General features: G+C 39.3%; 1 protein-coding gene across 1 annotated transcript in view; it reads right to left on the bottom strand.

The window, feature by feature from the left end:
* The window catches only part of chrnb4 (cholinergic receptor, nicotinic, beta 4 (neuronal)), a 28,485-nt gene extending 21,814 nt beyond the window's left edge, over positions 1–6,671 (bottom strand). The window contains exons 1-2 of the mRNA XM_056243991.1: positions 6,519–6,671; positions 971–1,116 (exon numbers count right to left, since the gene is read on the bottom strand). Coding sequence (XP_056099966.1) covers positions 971–1,116; positions 6,519–6,621 — 249 coding nt within the window. The 5' untranslated portion in view covers positions 6,622–6,671. The remainder of the gene's footprint in view (positions 1–970; positions 1,117–6,518) is intronic.
* Between the last annotated feature and the right edge of the window lie 10,619 nt (positions 6,672–17,290).

Below are 17,290 nucleotides of genomic sequence, written 5' to 3'. Positions count from 1 at the left end.
AGGAGTGTTGCATGAGGAGGAGTGTTGCGTGAGGAGTGTTGGGTGAGGAGTGTTGCGTGAGGAGGAGTGTTGCGTGAGGAGTGTTGCGTGAGGAGGAGTGTTGCGTGAAGAGTGTTGCGTGAGGAGTGTTGCGTGAGGAGTGTTGCGTGAGGAGTGTTGCGTGAGGAGTGTTGCGTGAGGAGGAGTGTTGCGTGAGGAGTGTTGGGTGAGGAGTGTTGCGTGAGGAGTGTTGCGTGAGGAGGAGTGTTGCGTGAGGAGTGTTGCGTGAGGAGGAGTGTTGCGTGAGGAGTGTTGCATGAGGAGGAGTGTTGCGTGAGGAGTGTTGGGTGAGGAGTGTTGCGTGAGGAGTGTTGCGTGAGGAGGAGTGTTGCGTGAGGAGTGTTGTGTGAGGAGGAGTGTTGCGTGAGGAGGAGTGTTGCGTGAGGAGTGTTGCGTGAGGAGTGTTGCGTGAGGAGTGTTGCGTGAGGAGGAGTGTTGCGTGAGGAGTGTTGCGTGAGGAGGAGTGTTGCCAGAGGAGTGTTGCGTGAGGAGGAGTGTTGGGTGAGGAGGAGTGTTGCGTGAGGAGGAGTGTTGGGTGAGGAGGAGTGTTGCGTGAGGAGTGTTGCGCGAGGAGTGTTGCGTGAGGAGTGTTGCGTGAGGAGTGTTGGGTGAGGAGTGTTGCGTGAGGAGTGTTGGGTGAGGAGTGTTGCGTGAGGAGTGTTGCGTGAGGAGTGTTGCGTGAGGAGTGTTGCGTGAGGAGGAGTGTTGGGTGAGGAGTGTTGCGTGAGGAGTGTTGCGTGAGGAGTGTTGCGTGAGGAGGAGTGTTGGGTGAGGAGTGTTGCGTGAGGAGTGTTGCGTGAGGAGGAGTGTTGCGTGAGGAGTGTTGCGTGAGGAGTGTTGGGTGAGGAGTGTTGCGTGAGGAGTGTTGCGTGAGGAGTGTTGCGTGAGGAGTGTTGCGTGAGGAGTGTTGCGTGAGGAGTGTTTAGTTCACCACACTGATGAGCTGCGCCAGGGAAACCTGCAGGACCACCGTCACTCGCTCGCTGCGGTTCAGCGCCGGCCGGATCAGCTTGTTGTAGCGATCTTTACCCAGCAGCCAGTTCATCAGACGCTCCTCTGAGTCTGCACACGCTCCACCTGCACACACACACACACACACACACACACACACACACCTCGCTGCATCAGGCCGGCTTGAGGAGGGTTTAACAGCCGATAGTTTATTACCCGCCGAGTTCAGAGTCAGCAGAACCTCTCCAGCATCTCTGCCAGACACTTTACATCTCACAGAAACAGGAGCTCTGCAAGAAGAGCTTTACGTTCTGAATAACTGTGTGTACATGATATATACACAAATATAATATTATGGCAAAAGTGTTTGCAACATAAGACAAATGTTTGCTTTTGAGATGTTTGTGATATTCTGAATGCAGTGCTTCATTTAGCAAGAGTTATGAGGCATTTTACATTCTGTGTGCAATTCTTGGATTTGTGTGTAAAGTTCTGAAAAAAAGAGGCAAAGTCTTGAAAATGTGTGTAAGCAGATGAAAAAAACTCGATCAGAGTCGGCAGAAGTGAATCAGCTGGCAAACCTCACACACACACACACACACACACACACACACACATGAAGAGCATAACACAATCATCGAGTCGACCGTCATCATCACACATCAATGCCAGAAGATTCTGAAGACACTGTGTGTGTGTGTGTGTGTGTGTGTGTGTGTGTGTGTGTGTGTGTGTGTGTGTGTGTGTGTGTGTGTGTGTGTGTGTGTGTGTGTGTGTGTGTGTGTGTGTGTGTGTGTGTGTGTGTGTGTGTGTGAGTGTGTGTGTGTGTGTGTGTGTGTGTGTGAAACCCCAGATGTTGATCGTGGGATCATGTCATGTTATGATGCTCTCTCTCTCGACACACGGAGGAATAAACCACTTCTGCTTATTATTCATCACTAAAACTTTGAAAATGTTCTTTCTGGTTATGTGAACATGAGAGAAAATATGAAGGAAACATTCCACTTTATCATTCTTCCAACATTATGGAACGCTACTTTTGAATGTTCTCTGAAACAAGTAGCAACATTTAAAAAACATTTAAAAAACGTTAGACGAACATCCAGCTAAAATTATTCAGAAAAAATGTTGCATGAACGATGTATAAATGTTTTTGTGCAAACGTTTAGAGAACGCTATTAAAGACCAGATAATTATGAATCAATGTATATTAATGTTACTGGAAGAAAGTTTGTTCATAACTTTGAGAGGACCTTGACAGAACGTTGCCTGTGAGTTGGGATAATGGACATGAATAACTTTTTTTTTTTATTAATAATAATAATACTAAATTGTCTGCATTCTGAATAAAGCAAAAAAGCCCTAAAATAAATGAAAATAATTCATCTTGTTTTATGCTTGCAGTGTATCACTGTAACAATTCATTAGTAGGCTAGTTCAAAACTCATGTGCAAACAGATTCTTTGTAAATATACAATTTCATCTTTCCATAACAATCATATGAATAATGCTGAGGCCAGTGTTCTGGCAGCGTCTGATTGGCTCTGCAGACTCAGGAACTCAAACAGCTTTTATTAGCTTCTAATAAAATGAATATTTATTAGAGATCACTGAAGTTTCTGATGCGCTTTACACTCGTGGATCACTGAAGAGAGTGTGTGTAACTCGCTCGGTTAATGCGGATAAAACACACGTGTGTGTAATGCTGAGTCTGGAAGCTTTAATCACGATTAATTAATATTAATGAGCAATGATCTGCAATCATTAGAAACACACACTGTAAGCACTCTCTTCGTGATGTGATTGATGAAACTCAAAGCAGAAGAAATGAACCGCAGACCCAGAGGAACAGACAGGGGATACACTGGTTTAAAGAGACAGAACCAGCGAAACCAGAACCTTCCAATAGCATCTGGCTGCAGACAAGTGACGTCACTTGCACTCTCGGACTTGCACGCTCAGACACGAGCGCTTCCGCTGCAAGTGACGTCACTTGCACTCTCAGACACAAGCGCTTCCTCTGCAAGTGACGTCACTTGCAATCGACGCCTGCTCTCTACGGAACGCGATAAACGAAACGTGTGAAATTTGACCGCGTCAACACGCAGTGTTTGTCCGCGGCAATTTTTACGTGTTTCTTTTGAACGCGTAGACACGCTCATTATGGTCGTCTTAAGGTGTCATTTGTCATTTTGTTGACAGTTTTTTTTTTCAAATTGCTAAAACACTACAAATGGAATTTGAGGCTCACTCAGTGAAACCATTCACTCATGTACCCAATCTTTAGACCAAGCCTGCAAAAATACAAGGACATTATATGCTTTGCACTCAGTTTGCATTTGAAAAACAAACTATTTGCAAAACTCTAAACACATTTCTCTACATTACACACATCATTCAAAACTAACAGCTCTTGTGTTTCATCTGGGAAACACTGGCATTTAAATGCCACATTACCAAATTACCACATTTACTGATGACCTACAGCCAATAATCATGTGGGAAAACACTTGTACATAAATTGATCACTTAGAAATCAAAACTCAGTTATGAGAAAGAAAGAAATTATTTTTACTATTATAATATATTTAATTATTTTTAATTATTTTCAAGACATTTTGGACAATTTCATGATCCCAACTTTGTGGGAACAGTCTGTAGATGAAAAACATCAAGATGATGCATTTTTTTTTCTTTTTATTGTAAATGTCAATTTACAGTTATTACACACAGTTAATGTGCAAAACAGACAAATACAAGGTACAAATAGATAATATACAACATATATAAAAACACATTAGCACATTATTCACTTTGCTCTAGTGTAGTTCGACAGTTTACCTTTAATTTCATGACATCGACTACATGTTCAAGAAACATTTGCATGTCATTCATTACAGTAAAGATGAAGCAAAAGGGTTCCAGAGCATCGATTCTGTCCTGTGGAAACTCAGCCTTCTCTAATCTCTCAATGGCTTCCGCAACGTCTTGTTCCTCCATACACACTACTTTGGGCAAATGAACAGAACCATGCAGTGCACTAGATTGATCCAAACACTACTTGCTGGCTATCTTCAAATCTGGCATCAATCGACTCTGTGAAATAACACGGAGAACAAGGGATTGCAAGTGACGCCACAGCCGGTAGCGGAGAGCAGGTGTCGACTGCAAGTGACGTCACTTGCAGCGGAAGCGCTCGTGTCTGAGCGTGCAAGTCTGCAGCCAGACCCTTCTCGAACCTTCAGGCTCCCTAATTACGCTTCTGGAACTAGAACACATGTGGGCGGGGCTTGATTGTGTCTGTGAGGAACTGATTGGATGGTTGTGGTTTGCTATTGGCTGATCTCATGTGAGTGACAGGTTGCCCCGCCCTCGTCATCAGAGAAGAGAAGAGATGCTGCTGTTATTCTGATTCAAGATTATTAACACAATTATGATGTGCACCGATAAATCATTTACAATAAACACTGCAATATTCCATTAAAAAAATAAACAAAAAAAATAAACATAAATTGTACATTTTGATCCCGTGCTGACTTTAGCTGTAACTCATAGTCATGATAAAGCACTATAATGCTCACATATTTTGTGTGTTTTACTTTTCACAACTACCAAGCAGAGTTATTATACAACTCAAACTAAAAGAATACAAAATGCCAGATCCTCAACTCTTTTTACCATGTTTATCTTATTCAATATTTAGAGATATAAAGTCATATAAACGGTGTGTGTGTGTGTGTGTGTGTGTGTTTGAACATCAGTGTGTGATCACACTTCAGGGATTTACACAGCAGTTGCTGTACATGAAACACACTTCTCACGCCGCTCAGTAACACACACACACACACACACACACACACACACACACACACACACACACACACACACACACACACACACACACTTTACAAATGCAATCATGGGTCTTGTAATTTTCATTAAAAAAAATTAAGGTGATAATTAAAAATATTGTGTATATTTTATTATGAAAATGTTGGTTCAGTGAAAATATTGAGAACATTTCACTAATAAAACCAAGTAGCTTGGTTTGCAGTTTTGAGGCTCGAGGAACCGATTAAGCTGATAAAATTAAGGAAAAAATGCTACCTATTTATTTTAAGAGAATTAGTTTAATTATGCGGTTTTAATTAGAGACACATTTGTTAGTTCCCAGCATGCTTTGCATATGGCTGGAAAAGGAGAATAAATATTAAGTATATATTAAGAATATTAAGTGTTATTGTATGTGTTTTTGAGTAAAGGGAAACTGTTAATGTTTAATGTTGAGTTATTTTGGACATTTGGAAGAGTTTCTGCTACGTTGAAGTTTTGATTGTTCCCATTGTGCAGAAGAGTAGAGCTTATGGTTATATTGTGAATAACTGCATGTATTAAAACACTGGAACATGATGCTTCGTTCAATGAGCAATAACTTTGCTAATGCCAGTGCAGTGTTAATATGCGTGTATAACTCAAAGTCAATATAAACAGGTAATTTCTATTCACTCTAAATCACATACTTTTGAGATTCAACTTATGTTAAAAAAGCTAATTTCACTAAAAATATTAAATTCATTGTGTTACCAATTTTTTTTTAAAGTAGCCTAAATATCACATAACATTGTTTACAGTGCAGTCGCCCTGAACCGTGACTTCACTTTAACATACTGGCATCTTAAAGTCACCCTGAAATCACATTTTTTATGAAATATTGCGGTGTTTATTGTAAATGATTTATGGGTGCACATCATTATTGTGTTAATAATCTTGAATCAGAATAACAGCAGCATCTCTTCTCTTCTCTGATGACGAGGGCGGGGCTTTAACCTGTCACTCACATCAGATCAGCCAATAGCAAACCACAACCATCCAATCAGTTCCCCACAGACACAGTCAAGCCCCGCCCACATGTGTTCTGAAGTGTTTCACTCGATATACGGCTGATATTTATTTATGATCAGGGCCATGCAAGCAGTGCAAAATCCTACACCGTTTAAAATATTTTAAAAACTGTCAAAAATAACATTTTTATAACACTGGACTTTGTGTCTATCATTAGGTTTTATATTTATACTTATAAAGTATAATATGGGATCGACCATATTCCATATATATCGAACCATATATATCGAACATATTCGACTCAATATGGGAGCGACCGTGTAGAATAAAAACAGATTCTTCTAAAACTCTTCATCTCTGAGTCTTCATCTCACCAGAGTGAGCGCACATCATTTTAATGACTTTAATACATTTGACTGACATTTTATATCTTTAATATAGTTCAGCTGTAGGTCTATTAAATGTTTTAGTCAAACAAACAAACAAACAAACAGAAATCGGAGTGTTTTAAGTAGAAAGCACATGCGAACATTCATTTGAATGATCTCGGCATCCCAGTAAAGCGACAAACACGCGGACACACAATTCTACACACAGCAACACATCAGGAAAAAGACATTTCTAAAGCTAAAGCAAGCGCGTTTCACTGTAACTCAAGTAAAGCACTAATGCGCGGTTTCACTTACTTCTGATGAGCGTGAACACGCACAGGAGAACGGGCAGCGCGCGCGTCATGCTCGAGCGCGTGTTCTCCAGACGCGTCGCGGCTCCTCCGTCGCGTTCAAACATCGCGATCCAGGAGCAGAAGTCCACAACACACTGATGAAGATAAAGAGGATGAAGATGAAGATCCACGGGACCGACTGCGCGTGTGTCTCGCGCGAGGCATCCAGAGACTCTCTCCCGCTTCAGCCTCACACACACACGCACACACTGCGCGTCTCCGCCGCTCAGGACACCGGGGCTAGTTGTCACAGTTTTTAGCTTTATTTTTTAAAGTCAGTTTTGCGTTTAAGGGTCATGCTTTAAAAATATCGGCTGCAAAAATACACATTTTCTAGCGTAATTAACCAAATGTTAATGAGCACGTGACCCTTTGTGACAACATGCCCCAGCTGCAATAGGCTATAAGGGGTGCATTGTCCAAATAGAGATCTCAAAACTACTGTTTTGGCACACAAAAAAAATAATGTAAAGGATAAACATAACATTTTAAAACTTGTGACACCGTAACCTGATCCTGCTGGTGTTTTACTGCAGGTGTGGGGTCAGGGCGGGTCAAAGGTCACGGCTCTGACCTCTGACCTCCATCCATCACACCTGTCCTCCTCAGATGACGTTTCATCACCTCTTCTCTTCTCTCCATCACTCGCTTCACATTCTGAGTTCAGGAACACTTTGTAATATTCTGAACTGGACATCGTGGCAGTGTTAGAACAAAAGTACGTGTCACAGCGAACAAATGGACTGTTTAGTGTCAAAGTGACTTGTAATAAGGTGCATAAGTCATATTAGTGGCAAAAATACCAGTTTTACTTGCAATATTATAAAACTGAATAGAAGAATACATCCCTAATGCCCACACACAGCATACTGTAGTTCGGCCCAGATCCGGCCCACATCTGGCACACCACACTGTGTTGCTGTCTGGGAAATCATAATGTAAGTGATTTAAAAATATTTACAGATAAATGGGGGCATCTGGAGGGTGTAGTTATTAATATCACATCATCATCATTCATTAATGACTTGTCATGGAGCTGTGATTGATTTATAATGACCGTAAGAGGATTTCCTGAATCTGATTCAGGTGCAGATGTTTGTAAGAGTCCGGCGCACATGTTTCTGATGTTATAATGATGATTAGTCTCTGTGAAATATATAAAACTTGTGAAAATGCATTGCTGTTATAGTGTTATATGACATAGGCAAAGTAACTTATAATGAGGTCCATGAATCATAATAGTGGCAAAAATAATTTTACTAATAGAAGCCATGTGGAAGAATATAAACTGTCCATTACGCAAATTATAATGTAAGTGGTTTAAAAATATGTGTTAGGGCATCTGGAGGGTGTAGTGATTCATATTTAGCATTTTATAGACTAGGAAGAATAACTCTCAGGTTACGTGTGTTAACTCTTTAAGACGCTTCTGTCAGTGTTCAGATCCCTGCACTATCCCTCATCTCCCTCGCTCCGGCCAGAAGCCCGTGTTCTCCCAGCACATCTCCTCATGTGATCAGAGCCGGTTAAGGACACCCATGAGGTTTGGTGTGTGTGTGAGAGATTTAAACCACTTCTGTCGTGTCCAGTCGTCTCCGGCTCCATCCAATCACACACAGGCTGATTTATCGCTTTGAGGATCAGCACTGAATGAACAGGAGACTCGAGTCTCAGAGGATTTGACGTTGAGTTTGACGTTATGCTGACGTGCAGGAGAGGTTCGTTTTCTGGGTGGATGAAACTGCTGCATTGACAACGTATAAGAGCCTTAAAAGTGACATATTACGCCCCTTTTCACAACATGTAGTATAAGGTGTCTGTGAAATTTCAGGTCAAAATCCCCCCAGATCATTTATTATAGCTTGTCAAATGTATCCCCTTTATGGGTGTGCGTAAAAACGCGCTGTTTTTGTGTGTGTCCCTTTAAATGCAAATGAGCTTTAGCCCCGCCTCCGTTCAGAAGAGGGCGGAGCCTTCACACGAGCTTCAGAGACTCCGGCAATAACAACACAGGCCGATCTCACTGATCCAGAGTCAGGAGTAACAGCAGCGAGTGCAGCCTTACGGAGAGACTCAGGGAGAGCTTCACTTTTACACGTTTCTGAATGTTAGCGGAGACATTTCTGTAGTTGTTGTGGAGTTACACTGATCATCTCCTCATCATGTTGAACTCTTCCACAAGTGTCCACAGTTCCTGAGGTGTTTATAAGACAGCGCTGTTCTGGTCAATAGTGTTCAGTGTCGTCTGTGCTCGACCACAGAACAGTTTCAGGCTTTGCTGGATCTTCTCCAGTGCGTTAGAACTGGTCTCTGTTGGCGCTCGCCGAACCCAATGTCGCTGGTGTGTGTAAACGTGCAGATTAAGGGCCGGGAATATTATAATAAGATCCTCTTCATACGCCAGAAGGAGCGAAATCTGATCAGCTTATTTTAGACATGCTTGCAGAGAAAGCCTCACCAGAACAGAGTTACTGGGTTTCACTGTTCACGTTTTCTGGGTTGATTATACTTACAGTCACATGATCAATCACAGCTCATCACAAGCAGCTTTTCCACAAATTTAGTGAGTTAATACTAATGTACAGAAGCTGCACAGTGTCATTCACACACACTAAACACTATCATGGTAACACAGATGACATTTAAAAAATGCAATAAACATTAATTCAACAACATCAGATGTAACATAAAACTGTTGTTATTTCAACAAAAAACATCAAATGTGAAGTGTCACGCAGGGAATTCTGGGACTGTCAATTTACATTTTTCACTGTAAATTATACAATGACTTGTTTTTATGTGCACTTACAAAAACTGTAAATTTAACAGTATTTTTTATGTACATTAAATGTAGGCTACAGTTACTGCAGCTATTGCAGTTATTCACTGTATTACTGTAATACGGAAACTTTTTGTTATAACCATTTAACAGTTTTTCACCACAGCATCATTTTTTACAGTGAAGCTTCTATAGTTTCATGTTAGTCGGAGAGCTGGTGGTCATTTATACAGTAGTACTGTAAACTCTCCTGTCCGGTGAACTGAGGAGCTCATGAAGAACCGAGATCTGCTGCTTCTCAGTGGGACATTATCGTTGCTTTTCACTGGACAAAACTCATCAATAGTTTCGGTGTTTATTTTCAATCATCTACCACGCCAAAAGTTTACATTTGCAAAATGTTTATTCCAGCTGACAGGGAACACGTTCTCGAAGTTACGGTAGAAGAAGTAAACCACAGATCTCGATGTTAAAGGCCGGATAACATCATAACCAGAGTTAATGCCACACGACGGAAGTTTTGCATGTGTTTTCTCGTTCACAGTGCATGTGTGAGGCCGACGGAAGAGAAGCGACTGATCTCAGATCTGCTGCTGTAGCAGAGTGTGTTTCAGCACTAGATATATCAAACGGGCAGTTCATTAGCGCGAGTGCTCCTATAGCACACACTGAGGTATTGATTAAACCCTGAGCGTCTGACCCGGGATCCACACTGCCCTCGCTCAGAGATTCACACGCATCTCATGATTCGACCGGGGGACTGTGTTTATTGAGTTAAAATAGATTATGTGATCAATAAAGACAATATACACACTGAACTGGTGGATGAGCACGTGTGTGTAGGATTACAGTCAGATCATAATCGGCGGACAGCAGCAGTGATGACCGTGAGCTGATGGTCTCTGGCGGTCTTCGCTCATTTTTGACCGAAAAATCTTACATTTGTTTTTTGTTATTTTTTTTCTTCACCGGAATGGTACGAAACTTGGTAATGGTTTTGGCTCCGCCTCTGTGTGAACACACAAACAATTCGAACAGATTAAATGGTCCCGAAAGAAGCAGTCCCACTTGTGCTCCTCGCGGTCAGGAACGAGCGCATTGTGAATGAATGGAGAGTTTCCTCTAGTGGAAGCGTGTGGAACTGCAGCCGAACACACTCTCACTGAACGCTCCTTTACTGACAGATCAGACTCACATGCGGAACACACACTTGGTAGATTTATAGCTTTGATTTTCTCACAGTTTAAGAGTAAAACACATTTTTTAAAATTTAGATTTCATATAGGGGGAGACCAGGGACAGTTGTAACACTTTTTGCAATTTTTAGCAATACATCAAAAACCATTTATACTGGAATAACCAATTTGTTGTATTATAAACTTCAATCGGTCAACTGCTGAAACAATGTATTTAAGTGGTTTTAGGAAATATGTACAGGTTGCAAAATTAATTTTAATACAGTCTCTCCACTGTTACAACCGTCCCAGTGTACAGGGACGGTTGTAACACATGTCTAAAATATAGGCTACATAATGAATGAATCATATAGCCTACTCAAAATGGACAATATTATTTATCAGTCATCCCAGCGGGCACCTTGACGTCAATTTAACACCAATATGACATCAAACATTGATGTCAAAATAACATCACGAAATAGGTCAAAAATTAAAGTCATTTTGACGTCAAAGTGTCGGTCAATTTAATGTCAAGATTTTGACCTCTGATGATTATGTCAAAACATAACCAACACCATCAGATCACCTTTACTTTTTGTTCATCTGGCTGTTCACCACTCAGTTTCAGCAGCCAAACAAAATCTAAAGTTAAAAACATTAGGGTCAAGAGCCCAACTAAAGCAAACGTTGATCACCAAAATGGTGACTTAAAATTGTGATTTTCTCCTTCAGTGATTCTGCTTGTTAACATCAGGTGTTCATCAATAATAGACCAATCATCACTCAATTAATCACTTAATTATCTCATTAACTTTAACACTGCTTCAGACACTGTTTGACACGTCATTTTGACCAATGTTTGATGTCATATTTATGTTAAATTGACATCAAATGCGCACTAGGATGTTATTGTGACTATTTATTTCACATTTCTAAGTAGCCTAATGATTACCCTTTCCAGCACAGGAAATGGGACTCCCCCTGTCTGTCTTCCTCTTTCTTATATTTGGCATGCTGTAAGCAATCACGTTTCCACGGACTATTTTTCTATAAAAAAAAGATAATTACCTTAAAATGTGATTTGATGACATTTTACATTTAATTCGCAATGCACAGTGTATATTTTACTTTTAATTTGCACATTAAATGGAAACTATGCAGTTTTTTTTATAGCTTAATTAGTTTTTAAAATATAAATGAAACTTGGTTGGTGATTCTGGGACAGTTGTAACGGGGCGTTACAATCATCCCAGAATCACCAACCATGTTTTCATCTCATGTGAGCTAGCCTGACTGCTAGTTTGACACTTGTTAGCCATTTCTATTTTTAGCTTACAAAACAGTGATTCTAATAATACTTGTTTGAATTCATAAACATTTTATCTTATAACAGCATCCAAAAAAGTATAAAGAAAAGTAATTTTTTACCTAAAAAACAACCTTTTGTCTATAACTCTGTCAGGAAGTTTCTAATGTGGCTCCCTTTTTGGCAAAAATGGAGGGAAACTAATTGAGCATGAGCACAGTGAGTGTCATCACTCTAGGTTGTTTCTGATTGGAGGAATTCAAGGTGTTACAACCGTCCCCTGTTACAACTGCCTGGTCTCCTACAAATTTAAAATAGTATTTTTGCAAATTTTTCATAACAATAAACGTAAAATTCTGTAACTTTTTTTAAGTGAACTTTTTAAAAACTTTTTTCACTTCAGCAATAATCTGCCGAGTGTCGTCTTTAAAAAGAGATCAAACTTCAGTCTGTCGCTCTAAAGCGTTCAACATTTACCACAGTTTAAGCTGGAAATGTAATTTTCAGGTCTATCTTTAAAAAGTGAATAAATGGATTATAAATACAGCATAAATATAATTTAGTACCATAAAATCCCCTAAAAATACAAAATATTTAATGAAAAACATTACCGAACTAAAATATAGTAGCCTACATTCATGTCATTGACATAAAAATGTAATTTCTGGAGGTCCAACACTGTCCACTATTACTCCTCTCTCTTCTCACCTGTCTGATCATGATGAAGCTCTCATCTACATCTTTCCTCAGCGCTGAAGACGGATGGAGCCATTAGGCCTTTAACAGGTTTTAAAGATTGCTACTGAAACACACTGATGACGGGACTCTCGGTCTGTGTGACGCTCTCATATGAACCCTATGACGTGTTTATTCCCCCGAAGAACCTCCTGAGATTCTACACAATGTGAATTTATCAATGATGAATTTCAAATCTTTTTATTTGCGCAATTAAAACATAAAAAATGTTTAATCATGTTCATGAGATCATGCATTCTCCTTTGAATGGTTGCAAATTTAATTGCATAATGATTTAAATATTTTATATAATTTTATACTATATTTTTAATCATGTTTTATTCATAATTAGTCATTTATTATTTTATTTTATTTATTTATTTAATTAATTTTATTGCATTGCATTGCATTTTATTGCATTGCATTTTATTTTATGGCATTTTATTGCATTGCTTTGCAGTAATACTGGAAAAGTCGGGCAACTGTAGATTCTATGAAACTGTTATTTGTGACATTTTAAAGTCATCATTTAGCAGAGGATTTTATCTGGCTAGAAGATCCTGTTTTGTCCCTGGTTTGTTGGAGGTGCTGGTCCTTCTGCGATCCTGCTGTCTGTTATGTGTGTGTGTTACAGATCATTCACGGGAAACTCTCTTATATTACAGTTTTTCTCGATTGTTTAAACACTATAACCAGGCTTTTGAACTAAAATTTCAAAACTATAATGCCATTTATCAAAAAGCACACCCATTTCACTGAACTATGAACACTATTCCCCTGTTTTGACACATTAGTCAGATTTGTTGAACTGTCACAGCAAAACTCTACACACAAATCCCTTCATTTCTCATTGCCTACACCACGTGGTCATTTAGAAAGCACTAGCATTCAATATTGTTCACTCAAGTCAGCACAGCTTCAGCTCAGTTAGCACACAATTACCCAGGTGAAAACACTAAGAGTCAAAATTGAACACACATCAGTCAGATCCTTCAATATAGATAAAAGGTTATACAATCTTTTATAAAAGATAAAAATCAGTTTACTGAGTTTTGGAACAATGGATCCACAGAGAAATTAATAGGTCGAGGAGGGAGAGGGAGAGGAAGAGGAGGAGGGGGAGGAGAAGGAGGAGGAAGGGCAAGGGCAAGAAGACAAGCAGTCTCGGATGAAATTCAAGCCACTTTAGTTGGCCATGTACTTGTACATGGTATGACTATGAGGGAGGCTGGGAAAAGAGTACAGCCAAATTTAAGTCGCTTCACCGTCGCCTCCATCATCAGAACCTTCAGGAAGGTGTGGTGGCAAACAGATTTCTATCACTGAATAAGAGACAAACATTTCCAATTGTCTTTGATGAGGTTTATGTTCTTGCAAGAAAAGGCCAGCAGTCGTACAGTCACACAGAGCGGCTGCAGAGTGTGACAGTGAAGGGAGGGCATCCTTTCTCCTTTATAGTCTTGACTCCCAGAATGTTATCTTTCTAGGCCAAAGATGGTATTTCAACCAAATGTGGAACATTCTTAGACTTGTTCATCATATTGTATCCTTGAGTGGAGGCATGTACCAACACTCTTTACCATTCCAATACAATTCCAGATTTGATTAAGGTTTGTGTGTGGTCTTTTACTGTCATATGATGCTCACACACATCTTACGTAAGAGTAGGAGAGAGTAAAAAAAAAGATGGGGGGGATGGGGAGGGAGGGGGGACCACAAGCAACATGACTTACCAGTTTTGGAAATGTTGTTTTAAATTTATAGCACCAGTGTGTAAGACTATGTTGTAGTGTGTGTATTTTTGAGGGCTTGTGTGTCCTGTCTGAGGGCAAAGTTTGGTTTTTCAGCTGGAGTGGATGGTTTTGAGTGTAGAGCTTCATTTTGACCTGAAAATAGGATGTTTGGGGAATTGGGTGAGACGTTATGGATTTGTGTTTACTGTTTTGAGAATACGAGGCATAGTTTCAAGAAATGTGTTTAAGCAATCAAGAAAAACTGTAACAGCCCTGTAAATTGTATTGTATAGGACATAATTCTGTGCTGTTTTTACATTGCTGCAGATTAACTGACATACTGGACCTCAATCAATCTCTCAGCAAATACAGGGGTAAAACACGTGTGTGTGTGTGTGTGTGTGTTTGGACATTCTCCATACCAAACCTCTTGTTTTGTTGCTCACAGAAGACAGTCACACGGGTTTGGATCGACACTAGCGTGAATAAACGAAGCCAATGACTGATTTTTGGATAAACTGTCCTTTTAAAAATTAAAGAGAATTTGCTTCTGCTTCTCTTTTTGTTCTAAATGAAATTAAGCTTTTCTAGACCAGGTCAGAAATGTCCCATAAACGGTGTTGAACATCTGCAGTCTTTAAGGATGTTCTGAGAGTGTGTTACGGTGCAGAACACTGAGCTTCAGCGTCAGCCGATTACATCCGAATACAACCTGAAACATTTTACAAGTTCGCTGGATTTGGAAATGCCAGAATGGAGTCTGTTAGTGTTGTAACGTATAAGTGCAGCTTTACAGGGACGGCAGACAGCAGAGGTCAAGGACAGCCTTAAAAACACTATAAAAATCATAATTGTCTGGAACCGAGAATAAAGGCAAAGCACAGAATGATTTACACGAGTCTGACGAGCTTCTGGATCGGCTGTCCTGAACTCGTGTCCTTGTGTAAGTCACACGACGGATCAATAATCACAGCATGTTTGTAATGTTCCTCTCAGACGAAGCCTGGCTTTTCTCTCTGAAGCTCATATGTTCGGCTAATATCAGGTGATATTACAGCACAATAAAAGGACAATATTATCTATAAGAATGAATTAAACAATTTAACTGTGAGTAATTTAATCACAAAACATTCGCACATGATGAATGAATCCAAACCTGAGCGATGAAAGAGAATGAACTGAGTAAGGGAGTTGGTCCGGCCATGAACCCTGCATGAACGGAGACTTTATTCCAGAGTCACGGCTGTAAATCACTGACTCGTAACCTCGGCTTCTCCTCGCGTTCATCTCAAACCCACTCCATTCAAACCTCTCTTTCTTCTCCGGAAGACAAAGAAGATATTTAGAGAAAAGTCTCAGTTTTTATTCTCTATACAGTGGAAGTCAATGTTCACTGAAACTATTTGGTTACAAACATTTTCCAAAATCTATTCTTTCTATTTATTTATTATATATATGTTCCAAGAATCTACATGTTGAATGTTATGTTACTTTGTATTATTCTTCAAACATTATGTGAACGTTACATTTGAATGTTCTCTGAACGTTCTGAAACTATAGCAACATTCAGTGGCGGTTCTAGCCCATTTCAACTGGGGGGGCCAAGCTGGGGCCAGTTGTACTGTTAGAGGGGCCAGTTACATTTAGACCTTATTGTTGTCCTATCATTTTCTGCACTGCTGCAGGCATTAACAGGCAAAATACCGTGTTTATAATCATTCAACAATGTATTTGCATTTCCATTATATTTTTACATTTGCATTACATATTCAGTATTAGTCACAGTAACTGTAATAGACATGATGTCCTTCTTTCTCTTCATTTTGAGAACTATAGAGCAAAAGCAATGGGGACCAAGAAGCTTATTAATTCATTTACTGAAAATAACTGACTTTCTAGGTAACTACGTCTAACCGTTTACAGGGTTCCTGCACACTTTTTAAAGTCAAATTTAAGGCTTTTTAAGACCTAAAGAAATCAAAATTAATACCGTACATTAGGGGTGTGCAATATTGACAAAAATATATTTCAATATTTTCAACGTTTTGTTGATAATAATTAGATGATATTTTACTGATTGTGTTTTTGTGCTGGTGCCATGGCTGGTTTAGGCCTGTTGCTGACAGCTGACTCACGAAGATATTCATATTTTTCATATTATATGGTCAGTTCACAGCAGTGACAGAAATACATTTTTTAAATAAGGGGCAATATTTCCCACCTTAAATTGATTTCCAGGGGCATTTTCACCTATATATGGACATTTTTTCTAAACTTATTTAGAGTTATGCATCACCTTTTATTTCAAATACTAACATTCAAATTATACAATAATTATACTTATTTATACAATAATACTTAATTATACAATAATTATACAGTACCACTGCTACCAGTCAAATTAATTAATTCAATCAAAATCCATCTTTGCAGTGCAGAGGTGACACAGAAGTGGCATTAATATATTTACACTCCATTTACAATAGCATAAATAAAGCTATGAGATTTTTTTTAAATCAATATTTAAATATGAAATGATTTCTAATTTTAACGTTTTAATTAAAGGATACTTTAAATATGAAACTAAAACCGCCAGTAGGCGGCGGCAAGTCCCTGTAAGAGGGATTCATTCATTCAACCGATTTGTTCAAACGGCTGATTCATTCGGGAAAGAAGCAAGTGATTCGTTCAAAACGCGGATTTCAGACTAGTCAATAAATCATCGCTGTGTTGCATTGAGACTCTGCTACGGTTTCATTATGAAATTCTAGTCGGCGAAATAAAGGGAAAACAAACAATATTGACAATATTGTGTCTAAAAAGTTCTCCCAATGTTAACTTATTGTTAATTTAACTGTTGTATAACATAAATATCACAGTTGCAATTGTGCACGGGAAAACTGCACTCTTGCTGATGTGATATTCTAATATAAGAACATAATATGATATAAATTAATATAAGACAAAAACTAATTTGGGGACAGCTCTACCTATGAACTGCAC

Source organism: Rhinichthys klamathensis, unplaced genomic scaffold, assembly GCF_029890125.1.
Source record: "Rhinichthys klamathensis goyatoka isolate OS25496 unplaced genomic scaffold, OSU_Roscu_1.1 h1tg000886l_1, whole genome shotgun sequence".
In the NCBI taxonomy this organism is placed as follows: Eukaryota; Metazoa; Chordata; class Actinopteri; order Cypriniformes; family Leuciscidae; genus Rhinichthys; species Rhinichthys klamathensis.
This window is presented reverse-complemented; position numbering and strand designations above follow the sequence as displayed.